Here is a 26,325-nt window from a genome sequence, read left to right as displayed (position 1 = left end):
GAAAAGAGATGAATTGCAAATAATAAATTTGTATTAGAATAAATAATTACTCCAAAAGTTCTTCACATATTCGGATCAGTTCTGGGTCCATTTTCAATGTGGTAGCGTGGGCAATGAAGACGGGTCTAACACTATTTTTTGTGGCCTAGTGCCACCTGTCCAGTCCAAATACATTCATCAATTATTTTACCGGCAAACATTTGAAGGGTGAACAAGCCAGTATGATTGCAAAAGAATCACAATTCGCTTCACGCCATCAATTAACAAAGTGATTAAAGAGGCAGGTTTATATAATATATACATATTATAGCAGAAAAACGCCGAAAATGAAAATTAAAATTGAAATACTTTTATATTTTGACGGTCTCCGTGGAGTTGATTGTACACCGGTTTTCATGGATACGCCACTCTGAGGTCCTGAGTTCGATTCCCGGTCGAGTCGATGTAGAAAAAGTACATTAGTTTTCTATGTTGTCTTGGGTCTGGGTATTTTACCGTCGTTACATCTGATTTTCCAAAACACAAGTGCTTTAGCTACTTACATTGGGATCAGAGTAATGTATGTGATGTTGTCCAATATTTGTTTTATCTTTGTTCTTACTTCTTATAAGTTAAATATTGATGTTAGTATATTGTAAGCCTGATAGCTATTAGTAGTAACCCATGATACAAGTTCATACCAAAACTAATTAAAGCAAGGAAGAGATAATTCTCATCAAAAATTTTGTTTTGCATCGCCGTCACCCATCAATCAAGGATCCTGATTGATGTGACGACACACGCTTCATAAAGGTATTAATTTAACTTCGATGCTGACGTTGATTGATATTATCGATATTAATGCGATATACTCGAATAATTACCCTGCGGCCTCGATTATCGATTATTCGTATCGTGTATAACCAATAGGGATGTGTATCCGTTCTGATTGGTGCAAGTGCACTCGTAAGCATCGATTATTTTGTTTATCGAATTCATCGCCCTGTTGGTGTACCTCACCACTTATAGAGGTGAGGTCTTGGGTTCTTTCCCCGGGTTATCAATAAAAATGTAAGCGAGTTTCACAATAGTAGTTCGGAGCTGAGAGGGTTGCAGTGTTTCTGACTGATCTTTTTTTTATTTAATTTTTTAAATACATGTTTCTTATATAATCCAAAAACGTTCATATACCGTATGTGTTGTACGAAAGTGCATTTAATGACATTTTGAATGGGAGTTACAATAGCCTTGAAATTAAAATGAAACTATCTATAGTTTTTTAACTTTAAGGCCAATTCCCAAAATATTTTTTTTAATAAAATATAATTATTTGCGTTATTTAATTATAAAGAGAATGATGCAATGTAAATATTTTTTTTTATAGATATAGCAGCAGAAAAAATGTAACTTTCTACCAATAAAGTACCCCTGCAAATAAACAAACAAAACTTACCTCTGTATAATTATATTGATGATAATTTTGCATAAATCGGAAAATTGACAACAAATTAAACTTATATAGCAATTTTTCATATGACATGATTGAAATAAGATGTTTTACATACAAATTCTTATTTATTCGTAACATGGATAAAAATTGATAATGTTTAATGTGCCTTATATGACCTTTTATATGTTAATGACGAAAAAATACACAATTATCGATGTCAACGTGTATATGTATTTTTATTTATTGTTAAAAAATATCAGCTAAATATACAGTCATCCGAAAAGTTTATTTCGAAGTGTCTCTAATTCGTATCTCACGAGGGTCTGAGCTGACAGCTACAAATTGATACTTGTTGCGCCTTCCGTACCCGCGCCGAGTCATTCGCTGTTAGATGGTAGCATTTGTAAACGCTTTGTTTGAGTAAATTTCAGTTAGCGAAATCTTTACGATTTGTCAATTTGAAGAAAACAAATATATTTTTTCACCATACGTGTGTATTCATATTAATTACAAAACACAATCTGATTTCTGAATAAAAAGTAATCGTAATCGCTTGGAACTGCGTTTGTTTACTTTATAATCACATACGATTACAGCCTTGTGTTGTGTTAAGCTTTAACATACTAAAACGCTAAATGTATAATCGGATTATTAGTTTTTTTTGCTAAAATACCCGACTTCGATAAAGATACGAGAACGTGTGTTTTATTTATTTATTTATATACTTTATTGATCACCACTATATTTATGGGACAAAAGGCGGACATAGTGCCTGAAGGCATTCTCTACCAGTCAAACTTTCCGTCAATCAGAAAAGCATGAAGAATTAACAATATAAAACAATATATGCACACACTTATATATATCTAAATAAAAAACACATATACATACATATCATATACAAAATAAATATTGGTCTACAACATAATAATAATAGTGCATAACCGAAGTCTTATGTATATCTTCTTGACAATATGTGCTCATGCTTTAGTTCAAAATATGTACAAATAATAAAATTGCTGTGTCTGATTGTAATATCAAAGTGTTGACACAAAAAAACTTCTTAGAGCTTCATTCAAAGATTCAAAAACATGTTCGGGAACAGATTAAACTTTCTTTTTCATTTACATCATTAGTATATAATAAATAAAACAAATTTACTTATATATAACACTTATATACGAATCTTGTTATATAATTTAAAATCAAATTATTTCATCCAAATCTTAAATGATATGAAGCTATCATTCAGTGATGATCACGTGATATTGAACAGAGGTCACATTAATATGAAACCGTATGAATCTAACATTTGAACAAGTACAGTACAGTATCTAGATTAGCTGATACTAAATCAATCCTACTGAATACGATTCAACTTGTTGCGTCACGTCACGGCCGTCTGACTGTCACTCGCCCCACAAACATCTACAGCATCATTTATCTCTCATTTATTGTGATGTTTACAATACTATTGACTTATTTTCTCCATCATAAAAGTTATACGTTCAGTGTTAATTACATTTAGAAATGATTCCAATATTAGTGGAACCATTCGGCGTTTTCATTTACCTTCAAATTATATTTGATAATTCAATAATTAATACTTACTAGAAAATTCATTCTGGTTTTGAACCCGCACTCTTTCAAGATTAACATATTAGCGCACCCGGCTCTTGTCATTATCATTTTAATTTTAATCAAAATGATAACTTTTCTTAATCCTTACACTAGTACGATCAGTTAACTCTACTGTAAGCTATGTATGTAAGGATTCGCTACAAAAAGCGCACACACGCAAACACACATACATATATACACACATTTTAATTTATAATATGTATTGACAAATAATCCTACTTAGGATAAATAAACATACCACGTGATCGTTAGAATCTTTGACACTAAAATATATTTTATCCAGCAGCAATCAGCGTGATATCAAGATAAGGCTTTATTTAATTATCGACGAATGATTTTCGACTAATTAATATTATATATGACTGATTATAATTATGTTTTTAAACGTCACTAGATACATATTTACTTATCACGAATTTATGATATGACATTTGTTGGAACATTTATCGAATATACGTTAAAATTAACAAATAGTTTGCTTTGAATTTTGAACGCGATCGGTTAACCGTTAAGGATAAGGTAGTAACTAAGATTTAAACAGATTAAAAATAAAAAAACATAATCTATGTACAGTAGGCTTTTACGTTAAGATAACTAAAGCCTTCTTACTCGCGTCTATAACTCCAACCTGACCTATCTCGGCTTCCACTGTTTATTGCTTATCTGCGCAGGCGCCGCGGACAACGCATCAGACATTTTACGATCCCTTACCCCGGTCAATTACTGTGATAGCGAATGCGATAGCGATTATAAAGCTAGACTTAGCGAGCAATATGTAGCATTCTAGCGAGCTTATGTATTCTAAGAAATAAAACTTCAAAAGATACATCCACACACACATAAGAAATACCAATGTGTGAGTGAAATATTTTTAACGCACACATAAACGCTATGGACTTTTATATTTGGTCGCATATAAATCCAAAATATTGTAAAAGGTTTTAACTCGATATAATCTTTATATTTCCGAACTGACAGTCATTATATACTTGATTATATTACGATAATTAATAAAAAATATACAGATATTTATGCTTATTCATTTGATGGATGTATACACTTATCTTATTTAATTGTTAATTCGATAATAAATTAGAGTTACACGCGAAGTATTTCTGCGATGTCACAATGACGTTTTTATCATTTTAATCTGCTATTAATTTAATAATATACAGTCATGTTAATACCAACATTGTTTCATTTCGAATCTTTGATATGTATTGAATAGATAGATAACATATTAATGGTATAAATATAATACAGAGGCTTGCACAATCCCTACCACCAAGTGAACTAATATTGTGCAAATAGATACCAGACTAAGTACAGGTTCGATCCTCACCTCATAGACGTGCGTCTTCATTTTTAGCCTTTGAAGCTTAAATTGGGGACACGATAAGAGGCCAGATGGCCCAATGGTTAGCACGCGTGCATCTTAACCGATGATTGCGGGTTCAAACTCAGGCAAGCACTACTGAATATTCATGTGCTTAATTTATGTTTATAATTCATCTCGTACTCAGCGGTGAAGGAAAACATCGTAAGGAAAGCTGCTTCTAATTTCATAGAGATTCTGACACATGTGTAGTCCACCAACCTGAATTGGAACAGCATGGTGGAATATATTTCAAACCTTTTCCTCAAACGGAGAGGAGGCCTTAGCGCAGCTGTGGGAAGTTTACAGGCTGTTGTTTTTGTTGTTGGGAACATGGGAATATTAGTTATTCCCTAAAATTGCATTGCTGATATTCTTAAAAAAATAGTTTAAAGATTTTAATATTAATAACGGCGGATGTAATATTATTAAAACGTTTTAGAATCGATAATTTTAAGCGCTGTAGGCGATTGCGTTCATACAGACCAACGAAGGTTCTTTGTACAGCCAGATGTTCAAGTCTAGGAAATTACGTGTCAATTGTGATTGAGACTTGGATTCTGGAATTGATTAACGGGAAATATTATAAATAAATTTATACAACAATCACTTACAGAACGACACGTGGTTGGTTCGAAAGAAAACGTTACAAAGTGATTGGTGAGAAGAAATTTGGTGGTAGGGCTTTGTGCAAGCCCGCCTGGGTAGGTACCACACACTCATCAGATATTCTAACGCTAAACAACAGTACGCAGTATTGTTGTGTTCCGGTTTGAAGGGTGAGTGAGCCAGTGTAAATACGGGCACAAGGGACATCATTAGTTCCCAAGGTTGGTGGCGCATTGACGATGTAAGCAATCGTTAATATTTCTTACAGCGTCATTGTCTATGGGTGATGGTGACCACTTACCATCAGGTGGCCCATATGCTCGTCCGCCAACCTATTATATAAAAAAAAGATTAAAAGTATTTAATATGTGGTTATAGACTGTGCTGGGTGCATCAATTTTTCATTTTTAAGATCAAATGACAGTCTAAAAAATGAAGCATTTGTTGTCCAGTTAGGGACTGGAAGATATATCAACTATCTATAATATTGCCAATGGGTTAACTTTTGGAACTATAAAGGTATGCCCACAGAGGGCAATGACCCAATGACTTAATATAGATATTTTTTGACTTCTTCGCTACCACCCTAGTATTAATAAGTGTCTCCAGATTATTTTTATATAAATAATAATGAAAGGGATAAAGTTCACATTACAAGCAGTTTTATGAAAATACGAACAAACTATAAAAAAAGTTATTTTATTAAGCAAATATACAAATTTTGAAACCGTGTCGCTACAAATCAATTCATGTGATAATAATTATTAAATAAACTTTTATATGTATAACAAAAGTAAGAATAATAACAAAAAATCCTGTAATTGATTTTAAAAGCTATTCCAGTTATTGGCCATTGTGTTTGTAATTTTTACATTTTTCTTTTGAACATTTACATATACTTTGAAATGACATCAAAATAATTATTGAGTATATAAAATTAATGAAATATGGCTTTGCTTAAAATAAAGGGCATGAAGTTTTATACAACTATACCCAATCGCTGATTGAATTATTGTTCTAGAACTTACGTAGATTTTCACATTATTGTACTGAGCCTTTGTCGAAATTTACTTTGATTATGCATCTTTTCGATTCTTAGCTCACTTTCATAAGTAGACAGGTGGAGCAAAATGCGCTTCGTTATAACATTATATACGTTGGTTAATTCATTTGAAGTTCAATGTAAATAACCTGGTTACTGTTGCAAAACCGACACGCGTTATCGACTCAGATACGTTTCAGGATTAGCTACCATCTGCCAATGATTGATCATTAGATAAACACGATACTAACTGCGTTTGAGCGATTATAAAACTAGCTGATAACTTAGAACGCTCAATTTAAAAAAAAAATCATTTTCCAGTAATAATCTTCCAATATCAATCAATAGTAACAAATAAAAACATCGAGATAGGGTTCACACTTGAGTGAAAGGTACCGTATTATCGATAGACCTATTTACGTTGCGACGATACGATCGAATCTTAAACTTTTATTGCGACCCAGTGCGTTTCGTTAACTATGTCATCCGTATCGCCAATCGTTAATTTATAATCAACGATCGAATATTATTTCGATTTCACGATGAATTCCGGTGAAATTAATCCATTGTTTCCTCAAAAACGTCTACTCACCGTTCTTTGAACGCGCTTCTATTGTGATGACTATTTCCAAATTGGGCGCAGACATTCATCTGATTAAGTACATCAGCATTACACGCGCCACTTTGGCCGATGGCTCGGAGCGATTTCGCTGGAGTCGGACAGATGACCGCTGCACACCGGCGCTGGCTTAGTGCAGGTAATAATTCAAAAGCGTCACGATAACGCCATGCGTCATTTAAATTTGACTCTCGAAAGCGGTCAGCGCCAGACATCAGCAACGGATGCGCTCGCTTCCTTTGATCGGAATCGAACGGATCCAGTCGTTTGTGGTAGTGCAGAACGCCCGGGGCGTTTCGTTCGATGCATCTTTGCTGTCCGTAGCGGATTGACACGGTGCGTTTTAATCAATTAACGTGCAGAAACGCGGTTCACGATCCATTGGGCAGTGAAATAAGCGGAGCAAACGGGCCACCGTGGCGCTGCGTTTTCGAACGCTCTCCGGTTTCAAAACGATGTTTTTTTCGGCCGTTTTTGGATGATAACTTCATAATCGGAGCGAAAGTCGGTCTCGATTCTTTTGTTTTGGCTTTACAGCTCGCGGATTTTGGTCGGGCCGACGGTTCGCTCTGGGGATTAGAAATTCGATACGAGATCGAAGGCTTCCCATTAGGTGTTTTAAAATTATGCATCTAATCATGTCTTATCGAAATATGTACTCTCGTGTTACGATTGAGCGAATTCGAATAAAGTATTGTTTGCAAAATTTATTGCTCTAACCTTATTACGATTTGAATGACAACGGACGGATTTTGTATATTTTAATTGCTGTCTATCGATGATAAGTGCTGGTGTAGAAACATGGTCGTTATCGATTTATCGAAATTATGTCAGCTGATAACGAACTTTGAATAATTGATCCGCCCGGGTCGATGACTAACACAACAATCAATCAATCATTAATCACATGTTGTTTGCGCAATGCCTTCACGATAGCCCCATTTTAATGTATTTTTCCTATTTTATCATAGTAACATCATAATGACACTTTATTATATCTCTTAAGTGTTTTTCCATTACAATAAATATTAGTGTTCGACGACGCTGCGTGAGCATTTTCAATACTCCATTTTTCGATTTCATATTGTCTAACTTTAAATCAAGTGCGGAAGTAATACAATAAGCTAAGGCTGATCCCTTAAAACTTCGATTTTTCCAATAAAGATGCAAGTCTTTCATCTAGGTTTATTTGATTACGCATATAAGATTTAGTCTTATATCGAATATGGCCATATGAATTGACGCTATATTTGTAGTCCTAATGGTGTGTAGGGAATGGTGAATATGTGCTATGGTAACTCTGTACCAACAAGTGACCAATGTTCTCGTGTCCTATAAGTATCTTCAGGAATATTTTACTTCGCAGACTATAGATACAATGAACCTAACAACAACTTTTCCTTGTCCACAGAAGAAGCCACAAGCCCAGAAAGCGGTGTGAAGGAACGCGGCGAGCGTGAGAGGGGGGCGCGGGGCGGGGGCGAAGGCGAATCGCGTTCCGCGTCCCCTGCGTCCCGCGCCTCCCCTGCGCCCGATGAGCGGGACATCGAGCACAGCATACCAGCCACCCTCATACAGGACCCTCATGCAGAAAGGTAATATTATTCTAACAATATCTTTAATCATGACCTAAAATATAATGAATACTATACTCAAATTATTCCTAGAGTCGTAATATGGTTTAGGTCTTCGCCTAGGGAACTGTCGTTGGAATTGTAATTATTTTTGCTACGAGCTGTTCAGTGTCAACATTCAGAATTTGACAACATTAATTTTATGACTGTCGACTGTCTATTTTATGCCTCTTTGCATTGGGCTTATATTTCTTTGTTTTATTTAATTTAATAACAATACGTTTTTAATTTTTAGTTGTGTCACCAGAATTTGGTGAGACATTATGAGTTCTGAAATTAAATTTGTACGATTATATGCTGGAAATATCGGTGATCCAACTGAATGCTATCTCGTACAATGCATTCATAACACTTCTGACACGAGCACATTGTCTACTTGACGGTGGTCTCGGCTTCAATCCGCAGTGTCCACTTTAACGATCCCATTGTTTTCGATGATCAGTTGTCGACTGCTGTCCACGTTCTTGATTCGACCAATCAGAACGACGCCGGCGATCACTCTTATTGCAATGTCCTAGAGGCTGATTTAAGTCGTCTGATATATCAAAACATATTGGTCGGAACGGAGAAATGAATGGATGCGCGATAGTGACAGCTAGTAGGTAGTGACACTAAAAATGATCAAGAATTTTTCATTTGACACTCCATCAATATCTGTTTTATAGTCTCCGTCGTGGATACATTGCAGCGATGGATCGCACTATCTAGATAATTATCGTGGTTGATAATACGCTGAGTTTTTTTTAAAGAACATGATTTATAATCTTGCATTAATGGTAGCTGTTTTTGCGGATTCATTTTGATTAAGCGCTGGGTATTTTTAAAAATTAATACTTATAAAAAGAACCGTTGCGTAAAACGTACTGTATTACCTATAACAAAAAAATTATACATATATGTAATTGATTTTGAACGATGATTAGGATGAAAGAATAGTAATCGGCCGTTTGTATATATTTGATACGTCAATTTATTTATTTTCTTACAATATTATTTAAATTTCTTTAAATTTTGCGTATAACTGATTACCTTTGTGTCATAGAAAACTATACTCTCATTCTCATTCAGATTTAATCTTCACTATACAATTTTTTACGACGCATTAATTAAAAGATTTGTCAGTGATTTAATTTTAATTTTTTAACAACTTAATTAGTATATTTAAACAAATAAAAATTGGACTTCACACGGCAGGTAGCACTTACTGCGTTCATATTAAAACATGAATAATCATTTGACAAACGATTTTAAATCTTAATGTTATGGCATTATGTTAAATTATATTTAATGTTAGGTTTTCTTAGCAGCAAATTATATATTGGTTCTGTATCAACGTTGCCTGTTCCATCACTGTCAATTAGCTGCAGTGAAGAGACATCATCAATCATAAACATTCTCTACAGAGCTCTGAAGCATCCATCCTGGGTCTATTGTTTAGATTTTGGAGTTTCATATTTCTAAATACTGTTCTCTGTCTGGTCGTGGATGAAGAACTAATATTACGAGGCATTTGTGTTCCATACATCCAAACGCTAACTCGTATAACAGATGTCCTCTGTTTTAATATACTTCATTTTCAATTTGAAATATTAATTCCGGTTACGTATGCCCATCAACGTGGCCAAATTGTTAAAGGAATAAATTATATAGTGTCGAGGTAAATAATATACAAAAGACTACCCAATATATTAACATATTGCAATTTTTGTTATCAAATAAATAACGAATTTGATTTCGTTATTTAATCTTATAAGAATCTATTTCGATTATTAATACCATTAATTAATTATCAAAGCGTATCATAATATAATTAGAATTATTTTCTCAATGTGAAATATGTTTCTAGCGAATTGTTATTTTAAGGTAAGAAGGCATAATATTTCGGCGTCCAAACAGGAAATCTGTTCGTGATACGTGTAAATCCATCGTCCCTTGTCCATCCTGGCCTCGTTAAAAAGGCTCGTGCTGACATTTTGTTACAGGAGATTTTCTTGTCAGTAACCTCATATTCGGGTGGGTAATCTTCACTAAGCCGAAAACTTCCATAAAGGCTTCTCGTATCACAAACATTTCATTTCCATGTGATGTTGATAATACATTTTATAAGACATAGTGTGCCATTGGTCATCGTGTATCGTCTAGTTTTCATTGGTGTCACGAGTGACTCAGCTATGCGGAGTAGCTCGACGTTGTCGAGAGCTGTCATCGAAACGATCGCCCGTCATTGCATGTCCACCTCGCGCATAGCACGCACGCTTGCATTACGCAGCGCACCACCCCTCAAAGCGCTGTCTAGATACCTGTCTCTGTTCTTCTCATCGATTCGTCGGTTCGTTGAGCAGCTGTCTCGCTCTAGTGAGGGGCGTGCGGGGAGAGGGCGCTGCAGGCGGGTCGTAAATCACGCGGCGTCTCATTCCACGCGGGACCGCCGCTGCCGCCGCAGGCACCGCGCACTTCCCTCTCGACCGCCGGCTACGCGGCGCGTCTTTCGCGACGTGTTTACATTTCTAACTCTGCTGGGAAGTTCATCCTTTATAAAAAAAAGTGTCTTTGAATATAAAGTGTTGTTTGTTTGATGGATCCAAGAACGTTTTGACATCAACCGTTCGGAATAATCTGAAAAAATTTCGTCCAAAATGATCGTCGAAGCCGACCACGTGAGGTAGGATTTCTTTATACAAGTGTTTTCATTGTTTTAGAAAAATGTATTATGTTAAATAAGACTGTCTCTCATTGACATATATTGATATATTTAATATTCCTTTTTTATAAAGGGTTTTAATTGAATTAGGTGTTTTTCGTTTGTCTTTAACTTTTGTTAGTGGTTGTTTTTGTATTTTCGTGTCTGCAAACTTAGTTATGGCATTTGAAATCTTCACCTTTAGTATAGCATTAAAACAAAAGAATACATTTTCTGAGTTGTCGCCTGTGTGAATGTAATCAGAACGTTTTAAAATTGTTTTCTGGATTTTGTTTTTAACCAACTGCTATGGAATAACAACTTTTAGAATTTTAAGACAATTTCATTTGCGATTTATAATGCGTGAAATTTATTCAAATTTTAATAAATATTTTTACTGTTTATTTTATTAATTACAATGTTTACAAAATTTCAACAATGACTAAACGTTTTATTGAATACTTTTATACGCTCATTGAAATGTGATTACGTATATTTTATTTCTATTGTGAATTAGTATTCTTGTTTGTAAGTCAGTTTATTAGGTGTTGATACTGATTTATTTAGGAATTCTTTTTATGTAAATGACGTCGAATTTAGTTTCATTAACGATGTTATTTTTTGTCGGTCATTAAACCAGTTTCTTTTTTATACAAATGAATAAATGATTTACGCTAAAAACTCGTGTGCTTATATCGGAATCATTCATTTTATTTTTTCTCCTCATTTTTGAATTAATCGTATATTTTTAATATTAAAAACAAACGATGAGCTGTTAGAGCGATAGATACGGCAGCTATTTACATTTTTAAATATTTTATTAAATTTGAACGAACTTCTATTCACAATAAAAAGCTGCTAATCTTATCATTAATATTCAATGTGACAAAATTATATAAGTACATATACGTCCTTATAAATATTAAAATGTCGTAAACTAGTTTATGCAAATTCAGAGGGAAATATTTATATGGTTGTAAATAATTTTAACGGTTCTATGTCATTGTCCGCAGGGAGAGTCCTAGATGTTTATCGCGGGAGTCGTCGGGCGCGCCGCGATGTCCCTCCAACGACTCGGTGTACTCGGGTCGGAGCGCGCCGAGCCTCCCGCTGCCGGCCGCGCTGTCGGCAGCTCTGCCGGCCGCCCTGCCCGCTGCGCTGTTGCCGCCCCATTCCGCCGCAGTCGCCGCTTACCTAGGCGCCGCCGCCGCGGCCGCCCAACAGCGACTACTCATGTCGTGCCAAGAAGACATGACGGACGCTGAGCGATCCGACGCCGTTCTTGATTTTAGCACAAAGCGAAGTGAATCTCCTATCGATGAAGAGGACGTCGATGACGCAGTCAATCTTAGTAAGAATGAAAACGGTCCATTGGATCTATCAGTAGGCACGAGGAAGAGAGGACCGGAAGATTCTCCGTCACCAGTTCCGACTAGGAAGAGCTCACGGTCGTCTGATTTTAAACCAATCAGTACCCCATGGACGACACCGGTAGCCCCTCATCTGCCATATTTTGCAGCCGCTGTTGCCGCTGCCAGTTTATCGCCTAAGGGCGGTGTGCCATCCGATTGGAACGGAAAATTAAAACATGGTGCACCAACGCCTAGCGATGCAACCAAAGCACTCGAAAAGATGAGTGAATTGAGTAGACTAGGCGGCGAGGAGCTGTTTAGATCAGTTCAAAGCGCAGCATTAAGTGCAGGACTCACACCAAATGCTGCCGCCCGCCACTCCGCTTGGCAATCTCACTGGTTGAACAAGGGAGCTGACCAGACTAAAGATGTCCTCAAATGCGTTTGGTGCAAGAAGAGCTTTAACTCGTTGGCAGATTTGACTGTTCATATGAAAGAAGCAAAGCATTGCGGCGTTAGCGTCTCGGTGCCCCCATCAAGTGGTGCGCCATTACCTGCCTCGCTACAACCTCCGTCGAGCTCACCTTCCACACCATCTCATAATTCTTCTTCTTCGAGTGGATCGTCTAAACCGAATCATAACGATCTCAACATGTTAATTAAAGAAAATATGCCCATACCTAGAAAACTGGTCCGCGGTCAAGACGTCTGGTTAGGCAAAGGGGCGGAACAAACTAGACAAATATTGAAGTGTATGTGGTGCGCTGAGAGCTTCCGTTCGCTGGCTGAGATGACCAGTCACATGCAGCGCACTCAGCATTACACTAACATAATATCTCAAGAACAAATAATATCGTGGAAATCATCGGATGAAGCAAAGGGTTCTAATTCAAGCACGCCCGGTACTAATAATGCTGTCCCGCCCACGACGGGCACCAGTAGTCACGTTAGCGCTGTGTTAACTTGTAAGGTTTGCGACCAAGCGTTTAGTTCCTTAAAAGAATTGAGTAATCATATGGTTAAGAATTCACATTATAAAGAACATATTATGCGTTCCATTACTGAGAGCGGTGGTAGGAGACGTCAGACGCGAGAAAAAAGAAAGAAGTCGTTACCGGTCAGAAAGCTACTCGAACTCGAAAGGGCGCAGCACGAATTTAAAAACGGGGAAGGCAACGGCGTTCCTATGGGAAAGCCGATTAGGGATTTCGGTGCTGGTAGCCGAATTACGTGTGAAAAATGCGGTGATAAGATAGAGACCGCAGTTTTCGTAGAGCATATTCGTCAATGCATAGGCGCACCCATGTCTAATAGCCAAAGGAATTTTCTAAAAAGTGCCCTCCTTTCTAATAACATCATTCCACCCGATGTCCCTGGCCACATCACGCCCACCGGCCGCGATGGGCGCAAGAGTATCAATGAGGAAATTCCCTCGCCTGGATCCGCACATCACCGTTCCCCTTCTTCAATTAACGATTCTTCTCCCAGTTCCAAAGACCACAATGCCAGCAATGATAAAAGTTCTTCGCCATCCGTGCTCAATGCCATAGAACAGTTGATAGAAAAAAGCTTCGATACTCGCTCGCGGCATTCGGTACCTGGTATGCCAGGAGGAGCTTCGCACGCTCCAATTGGCTCTAGTATTTTGAAAAGGTTAGGTATAGACGAGAGCGTAGACTACACTAAACCACTCGTGGACGCGCAAACCATGAGCATGTTAAGAAATTATCATCATCAGCAGGGATACGGTCGCCGAGAACGGAGCGGAAGCGAATCTAGCTCCATGTCTGAGAGGGGGGGAAGTAGGGTCGAATCTCTTACTCCTGATAGGAAACTAGACTCTTATCACATGACCCCGCGTACAACTCCCGACACGCGCGGTTCTCAAACCCCCGCCTCAGAGGACCGCCCTACAGATGTTAGGATAAAAAAAGAGATAGCTGATGAGGAGGAACGCGAAAACGGTGTAGATTTGAGCAGCCAGCCGGTTAGGGTTAAGACTGAGATAGACGATGACGAGGATCAAGCAAGGCCTAGTAGTGCGACCGAAGAAGATATTAAACCACCCGTCCCTAAGCGTGAGAGCGAGGGCCCGAGCCCTGCCGCTAGCCCTCGTAGCCCGGCTAGCGATCGTTCCGCGCCGACTCCGGGCGCTGATAGAAAACCAGCCTCTAGCTTAGGCGCACTTTCTTCTATGTTCGATAGCCTCGCTGGCGGGGGCTCATCGAACGAACCAAGTTCCTCTCGTCGCAGTGGAAGCCACCCGCTAGCGGCCTTGCAAAAGCTATGCGATAAAACTGAGACGAATTCATCTCGCGCTCCCGCACCTGCTCCGTCTCCCGCCGGGCCACCCAGCATCTTAACATTCAGCTGGGCTTGCAATGACGCAGTAGTGACCGACTCTATAATGAAATGCGCTCTATGCGACACGCCATTTATATCGAAGGGCGCCTACCGGCATCATCTGTCGAAGATGCATTTCGTTAAAGATGGTGCTTTGCCGGATCCGGTTCCAGTCAAGGCTCCTCCGGCAGCAGGCTCTCCCGGTGCTCACAAGAGCGGGGGCTCCAACGCGGCTTCACCGCAAGACCCGCGCAGTCCATCGCAGTCGTTCGACGAAAGTCCCCACTCTAAATTTCTCAAATATACGGAGCTGGCAAAGCAGCTATCCAGCAAGTACGTGTAGGCGTAAGGGTCGGCCGGCCATCAGTTGTGATGATACCATATCCTGATACGTTGAACCTTTCTAGGGTTAGGTCGCGACGCGACGTTAAGTATTTCAAACTCTTTGCCAATTTAATTATTTAGGTAATCGTTAGAGTTCACCGCATAGTTCGGTTAGTGTAATTTACGACTAGCGACATAAGTATACGCCAAACGTCTTACGTTCGTTTAGATATAAGAGAATATTTTCAAAATATTGCCTTTAGGAGAGGGACGGCTGTCGCGCGGCCGGTAGCCGCGGCTTTTCTTCCACACTACGTTGTAATTCCATTTCGATAATTGTAAATATAAGTCACATTAAGTCTTAAAGGTTCGATTCGATCTCTTGTAAATGTATATTTTTTGCTAATAATCCAAAATGATGAAATTCGTTCGTAATCTTGTCACTGGCTGCGCGCCGCTCGGCGGTCCCGCGGCGTCGAAGCGTGGTCGTGTCGGCACGGCTCTGTCAGTATTTTTATGAAAATTCGTTGCAATATCATTTTTCGAGTTACTTAAATTTTATGTAAATCAGAGTTAGGGTTAACGACTTTAGTTTATTTTATGTATATTTTGGAAGCTTATTCCTTACGTGAAGTGTTGAGATCCGACGCCCGTAATCTCGGAGACCAAATCTCAATAAGTTCGTGTTCGGTTCGTGTAAATACGACGCAGTCGGTCATAGCATGCAATATTACAATCTCCTTAGTGTAAATTTCGCTCTAGATACGCTCTCCACGCGAGAATGCTATTTATTATTTAGTGTTAAGTACGTACTTTAAGGCGACTCTTCTGTGAACACGTGTATACCATTGTATCAGCGCATAAATCGGTTGTCCAAATCAACCAATTGTATTTTAAATAAAAAAAAGTGATAATTATACATTTTTTTCTTTAAAAGGACGACTACATACGTATACGTTTAGTACGCTGTAATGAGATTTCTTCCATTAAAAACAGTTATACGATGATGTATATACGGTACTTGTGAGTGAAAACTCTTTTATATATTATAAAAAAAATAATATTGTAAACTGTTTAATGTAAGTTTCAAGATATCAATGTGATTCGATCTGTCGACGCACCGCTGTTAATTAATAGAAGTTCATTTGCTTTGGATTCGTTTGGTGGTCACGTGGTGTGCAGTCAGTGGTACGCCGAGAGGTCGAAAATGTGAAACTGAAAATTTTAAAATCGTAAACTATCATTTTAACGATAATAATGAAACATTATGACAAATATTATGTATACGCTAGCTCTGATGAGGGAATTTTGCTCATTCTTTAATGAAAAAATGGTGTTGAATATTGATTTTACCAAATTTAATAATCTTATTTAATATTTTATGTTGTATTTCAAAATGCAATTAAAAGCTCAAAGAAATATATATGTTAAATACTATAAAAGGTATTTTATTTTACACATCCTCTATTTGATTCGAATACACAAACATTAAAAAGTTAAATTCCAATTTTGAACTTTACTAAATTTATTTTGATAAAATTAAAAATATTTTATGATATTATCACTGACCAGTATCAATTTGAATTTGAAAAAAGAATATCATTTTTTTAAACAAATTGAATTACTCTTTTATAAACACTGTTTGCTTATAATGTTTACGTATTCATTAAAATCTGATTACGTTTCATTGTTAAGTTCTTTGTAGTGACAAAGAGCCTCTTAATAAAAATGAGTGGCATTGATTTGATCGAAAACAGTATTTAATTGATGCTTGAATGTACGGAACCCGTTAGAGTTAAGATCGGTAACAATAAACCTACAAATTTTTATCTTTCACAACCTTTTGTTATTAATGAAACAATAAAAATAGTTGACGATCAAAGTTTCTTTAAGAGTTTAAGAAAACGTTCATTGAAAATTGACAAATTCTTATTAATATCTGGTAACATAATTCAACGCAATACGTATAGTTTTGAATCATTTTATTATATGTAATATAACACTGAACTAAATACAACAAACAAGAATTTTGAGACAATATTTAATATTTTAAAATCCTTACAATATCATTAATATGCAATAGTTCAGTGTTCAGATCACATTTTCTTTTTATATTTAAAAAATTAATTACAAAATATTTAATTTAATTAAATTTATAATATACAATCTCCTTTAAATTGACCTTATTTTTTAGTTTTGTAACAATACAACTATTACAATTATTTCTCAAAGTTTATTAATTCATACATTAATTTATTTGTAACTTTAAAATCTTAATTCATTCAATATTAAATTTTATTCGATAAATAATTATAATAATATTAAACAATTATTATTTTTCAAAATTCTGTGTTTTCCGCACTCGATATTAAAAGTAAATGAAAGTTAGGTTAATTTTATTTACTTATTTTAATATTGTATTGCATTTAAAAAATAGATATATTAATATCGTCATACCATCTTCTAAATCTTAATGCGTTCGTGGGTCATAATAAAATCATAACCTTTTTTAATCTTTAAATTATTTAATATGTTCATAATATTCTACTATATATAATAGAATGCAACAATTTAATGAATTTTTTTATATTAATTTTATTTTACAAGCAACAACAATCAACGTCTATTTTCTCGTTTCAATTGATCTGAATTAAACACAGATTTTTTATTATACATATATCATAATCAACTATTATTTCCCGCAGCTTCGTTCTTGTTTAAGTGTGTTGATTCCATGTGTAAGCCAATGTCTATGTCCTTTCTTGGATTTCAAGATCGCTTCATACCAAATTTCATCAAATTCGGTTCAGTGATTTGGTCGTAAAAGGCGACAGACAGACAGAGTTACTTTCACGTAATATTAATATAGATTTTAATTAAATAAAATGAATTAGAATATGTTCCAAATTTAAATTGTAGATAATGGTGATTTTTTTATCAATAAAGTATTGCACTTCCTTTAGTTGGTTATGTTATGGAAAATTAGAAGTAATGACGGTACCATAAACATGCCCGGAATCAAACCCGGAACCTCAGAGTGGCGTACCCATGAAAACGGGTGTTCACACTACTTTACTTTATGCAAGCCCGTCTGCGTAGGTACCATCCACTCATCAGTTATTCTACCGCCAAATAACAGTACTCAGTATTGTTGTGTTCCGGTTTGAAGGGTGAGTGAGCCAGTGTAACTACAGGCACAAGGGACATAACATCTTAGTTCCCAATGTTGGTGACACGTTGACGATATAAGGAATAGTTAATATTTCTTACAGCTTCATTGTCTATGGGTGATGTTGATCACTTACCATCAGGTGGCCCATATGCTTGTCGGCCAACAGTTTTTTTTATGGTATACATAAAAAAAAAACTCGACCACAGAAGTCGTAAATACCATCATCTCCAGGTATATACTTTTAATAATGTTAATCAAATACATATTCTATCGCCAGTAAAGTTTACTAAACTATTATTTAAAATACTGCCTCGATTTCGAGGTAGGTATGTATTTAGGTTACTAATATTGTTGTAATTAGCGTGCGCACATAGCGTTTCAATATAGTAATTCATTCGACATGCTGGACTGTGGTACGAGCTGCACTTAGAAGATCGGGGGTCATAAACATGTACAGCCTGCAAATGTCCCACTGCTGGGCCTCTCCCTTTGTGGAGGAGATTACGAGCATATTCCATGCACAATGCGGGTTGATGGATTTACATGTGGCAAAATTTCGAGGTCATTACACACATGTAGGTTTCCTCACGATGTTTTCGAACACGAGGTGAACTATACACAAATAAGGGACATGAAAATTCAGTGGTTTAAACCTGCGATCATCGGTTATGATGTACGCGTTCTAACCACCAGCCCATCTGGGCTCTCAGTATCCACCAAATTGATATTCTTATTTAAGACGGAAAGCGTGTCCTAGGTTTTGAAGTATTCTGTTGAATGGAACATATATTGAGTACTAGTCATAGTATTTTCAAATTTTGGTCTAAAATATTTAGACTAAATTATACTTTCACCTTTCTTAAAGACCGGCAACGCATCTGCTAGCCCTCTGGTGTTGCAGATGTCCATGGAAGGTGGTAGTCACTTATCGTCTGATGAGCCTCCTATACTATTAAAAAAAGAAAAACATCAGAATAATCATATATATACAAATTTCGTTAAGGCGTTCTTTATGTCCATCTAGATTGGTGGCACTATATTTTTTGTGCCATAATTAAGAAGACTGCAATAGCCTACCTGATGATAAGTAGTCTGCTCATCCCATTGGCGCCGTAAAACTATTACTTACATCATGGTTACCGAGACGCTATCCTTGTGTTTGTATTTACACTGGCTCACTTAGCCTATCCGGGTAAGATTGTTTGTGAGTTTTTTTACTGTTCTTATGTCTACGTTATTGACTCTGTCAGCTAGTATATTCAAAACGAGTAATTACTGAGTTTCTTGCCGGTTCTTATCGGTATCTACTTTTCCAACCGGTTGTAGCTTCACTAAATATAGTTGTTAAATGATGATTCGAAAATGCTTGCAAAAGCCTACTTGAATAATATATTTTTATTTAATTTGATTTGAAAATCATGCTTCTTTCCATGGCACGTTGGCTTTTTGCTAGCCTTACCTTGTGGGGAAGTATTATTGACCAAGTTTCATAGCCGTAAGTTAAAGGTAAAATACAGATCTTGAATGTTTTCTTTTTGACATGATTGCAGTAGTTCACGTATCAAAACATTAATTATGTCTCGCAAGATAACGTGTTCATTTCGAAGGGACCTCAATTTAATCGAATTAATGAGGCAATTCATCCTTAGACGAGACTTGGTACCCCTAGAATGATCATATGTAATTGTAAGATTTGAAAATTTATAATTCAACTACAAAAGAGGGATTTGATAAGGAAGCGTAGCGTTGTGTTTCTATTGGTCATTCTTAGGTCCGAGTTGCTTATTTCCAAAAAAAGTGTTTGATTTTTGACTGTTATAGTTCTGCTTTGTTTTAAAGTTTCCCATCATCCCTCCACACGAACTATACACGAGTTAAGCACGTGCATTCAGTTGTGTCTGCTCGAGTACGAACCCTTAGTCTTTGGTTATGATTCCGGTAAAATTCAGGCTGTCTCAGCTCTTTATAACTATACTAACGACCTGACCCGGCTTTCCACGGGTGCAATGCTGATACTAAATATACTACAGAATTTGTTTATTTCATCATCATCAGCCCGTTTTTGTCCACTGCTGGATATAAGCCTCTCCAAGCGCACGCCACTGCGGTCTTTCTCCGGCTACTCGCATCCAGCTCCTGCCTGCCGCCTTGCGTATATTGTCACTCCGCCGTGCCCTATTTGTTTATTTACAACATCACAACTACAAACTTCTAAAATTATCAGCGTTTCTTTATTATATTTTCCATGTATTATATGCAAAAACCCTTCCTCTCGAATTACTCTATCTATTTAAAAAAACCGCATCAAAATCCGTTGCTAAGTTTTAAAGATTTAAGCTTACAAAGGGATATAGGGACGGAGAAAGCGAATTTGTTTTATACTATGTAGCGATTCTGTTATCAGAATGCAAAATTTTCCTATTTAATTACATAAAACTCGTGATAATTACTATCAATTTAAAAAAAAATAATATGATTATAAATATATCATGAATTGCAAATTTATTTATGTATCTAATTATAGAATATGAATACTTTTATGAAACGTATGACCTTGTAGTAAGGAATTCTGTAAAAAAAAATATCACATGTTTTTAAAACAGTCTTCTTATCTATAACACAAAATAGTTTGGTCATAGTTATTAAGAAACTCAACGATTCCAAATTCAAATATTGTTAAATAAAATTGAACGTAAAATTTCATTGAACTAAAATCAATATAGTTATTACATAATTTATTATTAATTTAAAGAGTTCCAAATTTAATTTTTGTATCAAATAATCGAACTTTTTATTGCTTACATAAAAACACCTATGAAGACGCGCCCTTCCACGTTAAATAATCTCACACATACATACAAGATGTCTTAGTGTGCGTGAGGTAACTTATGTAAGAAAAGAGGCAGCAAAAAATACGAATTAGATTATGTGTTTAATGCACGCCGATAATTTGACGGATGCGTGCGACTTCGCGAGTGAACGGATATCTTGAATCTCTTACAAATGAGAACTAGTTATGTATTTAAAATTTACTTGTAATAAACGTATAATGTTAAAATAGTATTTATGAAACAATAAATAAATAAGAAGGGCCCGTCAATCACATCTCCGAGGACAGTTATGATAGTTACAGACACACGGAAAATTTTACTACTACAAATATGTATATGTATACGTATAATATGTTAGAGTAGAGCTGAGATGGCCCAGTGGTTAAAACGTGTACATCTAAACCGATGATTTCGGGTTCAAACCCAGGCAAGCACCACTATATATATGTGCTTAATTTGTGTTTATAATTCATCTCGTGCTCGGCGGCGAAGAAAAAGATCGTGAGGAAAGTTGCATGTGTCTAATTTCATCGAAATTCTGCCATATGGGCATTCCATCAACCCGCATTGGGAGAGGAGGCCTAAGCCCAGCTGTGGGAAATTTCCAGGCTGTTTCTTTATATATGTTAAGTTTTGCCTGAAGACAACAGTACTGGAATAAAAAAAAATCTATAATGTTTCTTATTAGATTTAATAAAACGCCTTATGAGATAAAAATAGCAATTGATAAATTTGAGTGTTATTAAGTAAACTTACGATTAGTAAGTTAATAGTATAATGAAAATTATTATTTTAATCAATATATATGCTAGACTTTATTCAATATAATTGTATTGATTCATTACTTTTGTTAAATAATAAATAAACAGGCTAACAGCAGAAGGGTAGTTTTATATTCGACGATTGAGGGTTTGGGATTTCAAAGAGTTATAAATTTAATTATTTTTAAAAGTTTAAAATATTAATTTTACACAATTATATAATTTTACACAATTTTATACAATTATAATTTTACAGCTAATAATAAAAACGAACTATACGATTACAAGTGTATTTATAAAGATTATTAAACAAATACAAATATTTTTTTATTCAAATAAACATAAAAAGAATAAAATTGAACGAAAGCAAAAAATCCTAAGTCCGATTTTGTCCGATCACGTCCGAATTCTTGAAATGTTCGTAGAAAATAAATAAATTGCCATTATTCCGATTCCTCCCCCGCGCATCATTACAGAACCCTTGACGTTTCAACCCTTCCGTTGTCTGTCACTGTACATCAATTAATGGACGCTAATTAATATGACGTTTTGTTTTATATCATCAAATTAATGAGTACCGCAAGCATCCCCACCATTGTGGGGGGAGTCGTCAATTTATGCGAAGGACGCAACGGATAGTTTGATTTATTCCATCATTTATCATCTTTTATGGCGATTTATGGGTTCGAGGGAAATGATTTCGTATTTTTTATTTAATTATTAATTATATACATTGCATCTGAAGGTTTTTAGTTTATTAATTTACGAGTTTGGAGTGATGAGGCGTTTTAATTATAGGTGAGGAAAAGTTATTTAAGGGAACCGGTAGGGCTTTGCACTGGCCTGGATGGGTATCATCCGCTCACCAGTATTTTAATGCTATACATTCATTTAAATTGTATCACTATATTCGCTTTTAAGAACAAATATCTCATTAACAAATGGATACAATTATCGATATTCCTCAAAACACAAAAACAAGCGTAAAATTGTGAAACGTATACTATAAGAAAGTTGTATTATCAATTGTAAAAACCAGCAAGGTGCGTGAAAATCTAACCCATCAACTTCAGCGCCACAAAAGAGTCCAACACCTGACTGATGGGTCCCTTTGACTCCTCGTTGAGTAAATAGCCAGATTTGGATCGCACAATAAATGATTTACTTTGAGGTCGCGGTAATAAGCGAATTGATGTTCATCGGTGGCCCGTCATTTGTCTCAGGGTTAACTTGCTCGGGTTTTAAGGAGCTCGAGGGTTTTGGCGAGCGAATGATTCGTTCGTTCAATCATTCAATAGTTGAATGAGATGAATATTTTGTTACTTGTCAATACTAATATTTCTATATTAACCATAAAGTTAGCATACCATTCGTTTGTTTTATTTTAAACAAAAATTGTTAGACATTTATTTTTTTATTTATGATGAATATGTGAATACTATTGTCAAATCCATGTAAGTATCTTTGTGATGACACATCTACGTCACATGTACCAAAATATACGATAATAACCACAAAAAGCAATTACGATTTCGAGCGACATAATTGAAAAATAACCTCAAACAATCCGAATTAGGTACTCAAACCCATTGAAGCGTCCCGAGTGAAGTGGAGCACGCAACACGTGTCCAAAAGTGGACGAATTGTAAACACGTGCAAATATGCCGGAAGGCGATGCCTGACGGTTAATTTACAACAGATTATAAAATCAATCGAATGCAAAAACTTTTATTAATATTTATTCGACTTTTTTTTTTATTAATGATTGAGTTTAGACCTTGAGACGGCTTAGCTAGTACATGTCAGATTTGATTGAAGATTTCCAGTTCGGACACAGGAACCCTTGAGTCTTGACGTACTTATAATTCATGTCTTCTCTTATAATTCTGTCTTTCGTTGAAGAAATTTTCCTTCATATGAAGGGAATCTTCAAGTTGTGGATGTACTATCTATGTACTTCTCCATAGGATGTGACGCCTTATTCCACCACCATGTAATTATAGGGAATCGCTTGATTTCATATATAAGTTTTAAAATCAATATGAATAACAACAACTAATATTATTATAAATTTAATTCTAAAATCAAACTATACTAACTACACACACATTACAAACACACACACAGCACACAAACAAACAAACAACTGCGTTGTATTTCCAATTGTGCGAAAGAGAAAATAATAAACGTAGTCGGAAAACTTTTCGTCCATAACCAAAAGTCATATACGACGTTGCGTATTGTCATATTTCAAGAATGACAAAGACATGTTGACTGTTCGTTTGTTTTTTTTGGATTTCGGACATTATAACCCGTTGTCTGCGTAGGTGATATAAATTAATACGTTTCGTTTTTGATGTGATGTATGATATGCGGTATTTCCTTGTTATTATGGCGTGGCATATTAAATGTGATCGTGATTTACTGTTGAGTGTTGTAGTGTTTTGTTTTGTTTATATTTTTAAACTGAATGAAATAGAATGTGGTTCTTTAACGTTTCATATTAAACTACTGAGTGAGGTTTTATAGAATTCAACTTAAAAAAATTTGCATGAAACCAATATAAAAATTGCTATTATATCTTTTGAGTGATATTGGAGGTTCTACGAAAGAAACGATGGATGGATTGTGTGAAAGTTATGGCTGAAAAGGATGTTACGTGTTAGATGACGTCAGGTAGAGAAGTGTGGAAGAAGACATGCTGTCAAATAAACTTGGGATAAGGGACAGGGGGATGATATACATTGGAGGTTTTTTTAACATCAATAATTGGTAATTTCGTATTGAGTCAGCGGTGGATACTCTAAATACGAATGTTTAACGAAGGGCGAGTCGTTTTAATTGTATTTTATTACATTTCGTCATTTCCTTGTAGCTATTACGAAAGGTTTTCTTTTAGAATACATAGTTCTTGTAATAAGCAAGTGCAATCGACTTTAATGTGACCATACATCCCACTTTTACTTAGGACAGTCCCGTTTTCAAGTAACATGCCCCAATAAATACACCTAATAAAAAAAAGAAAACAAATATCGATATATGCCTAAAAGTCAGTCCACTCGATTCGATTAAATAAAATTCATTATTTACTAATTACATATTAATAAACATGAAATAAAAAAAGAACAGTTAACAAATAAGGTATCCCGTTTTTATGAGAGAAGTGATTTATTGATTTTATAATACATATAAATAATTTTTAATTATTAAAATAATTTAACATTAAGTTTATTTTATACTAATCCGCGGCTTCGCTTGCGCTTTAGGGTAATGGTTGTCATGTGTTAGACAATTAATAGCCTATCAAAATCAAAATAAACTGTATTCAAGTAGGATTTAAGCCCTCTTGAATCGCCATTTTACAATTAAGTGAAGCTACCACCGGATCGGAAAGTAGAAGTTACTCTTTTTCAACATTTAAAAAATACAAAGTCAAGTTAGTTAAATACAATTATTAAAATTAATATATCCTGCTTGGAAGTCGACAGGTATTAACTCCACGCTTTTTTATCTTCTATAAAATCTTGTATCGAATAATATGCCTATGTATCTACTTGGATTTAAAGTTGGCTTCATAATTCATTTCATCAAATTCAGTTCAGCGGTTTTGTCCTGAAAGAGCGACAGACAGACAGAGTTACTTTCACATTTATAATATTTATATATATTTATGAATAAAGAACAATAAAACAAAAACAATGAAACAAGCATATATGTAATTGTTAAACACATAATATATTTCAATCATTCGAAACATGTTTAAAAAAAGACACATAGCTATTTAGGTTTAAAAACGCCTCAAGCGTCGCACACATCGAAGGTCGCAACAGCGCCATCTGTTGTGTCGTGATGGATGAGCGGACATGTGTCCGTAATGCGCGGACAAAGCCGAAATATTAACGATAGCTTTGCAGCTTTGAGTAAAAAAAAACGTCATTAATCAAATCATATGCGTTTTTGTGCAATATACATTAAATTAATGTGCTTATGGACGTATTTTGTTAATTATACGTTACTGAGAATTCAATGAAATTTTAGTAATGTATACCCACATTTGTGCATAATAGAGAAAACTCAATAAAAATATTTTAAATATGAAAATGCTTGTATTTACTTTTAATTTATTTTAAATTAAGACGAATTATGTACAATACTTAGTATACGCATTTAAATGTCGTATTCACTGATATGGATTTTTAACATTTCAAGAATGAAATGAGATCTAACAGAATAGGTCTTTGACTGGTGGTTCCAAGGTGTATGCAATCTTACTTATATTCGATCTAAGCATACAGCAATAAAGTACACATTAATAACAGTATAAAAACGCTAGTAACGTAATTATCGATTAAATATCATAAAACATATCGTGAACTTATCGATAGAAACACATGTTTCATAATAAATAGAATAATGACGCACCATCGTGATCACTTTGTTCAGCAACCCTTACGTGCATTCGACTATGACGGATGACGGATGGACGGGGGCCGGCGAGACCCGCTCCAGATAT

General features: G+C 35.5%; 1 protein-coding gene across 3 annotated transcripts in view; it reads left to right on the top strand.

Annotated features, from left to right (window-relative positions):
- Positions 1-15,574, top strand: part of LOC124533504 (protein tiptop-like) — a 261,420-nt gene extending 245,846 nt beyond the window's left edge. For 2 of the 3 annotated variants that reach the window (XM_047108838.1, XM_047108839.1), the window contains 2 exons: positions 8,127-8,310; positions 12,043-15,574. In XM_047108838.1, coding sequence (XP_046964794.1) covers positions 8,127-8,310; positions 12,043-15,067 — 3,209 coding nt within the window. In that variant the 3' untranslated portion in view covers positions 15,068-15,574. Of the gene's footprint in view, positions 1-8,126; positions 8,311-10,585; positions 11,012-12,042 lie in introns of those variants that run through there. The other variant, XM_047108840.1, reaches the window with a different exon arrangement.
- Positions 15,575-26,325: the final 10,751 nt, after the last annotated feature.

This window comes from Vanessa cardui, chromosome 11 (genome assembly GCF_905220365.1).
Source record: "Vanessa cardui chromosome 11, ilVanCard2.1, whole genome shotgun sequence".
Classification (NCBI taxonomy): domain Eukaryota; kingdom Metazoa; phylum Arthropoda; class Insecta; order Lepidoptera; family Nymphalidae; genus Vanessa; species Vanessa cardui.
This window is presented reverse-complemented; position numbering and strand designations above follow the sequence as displayed.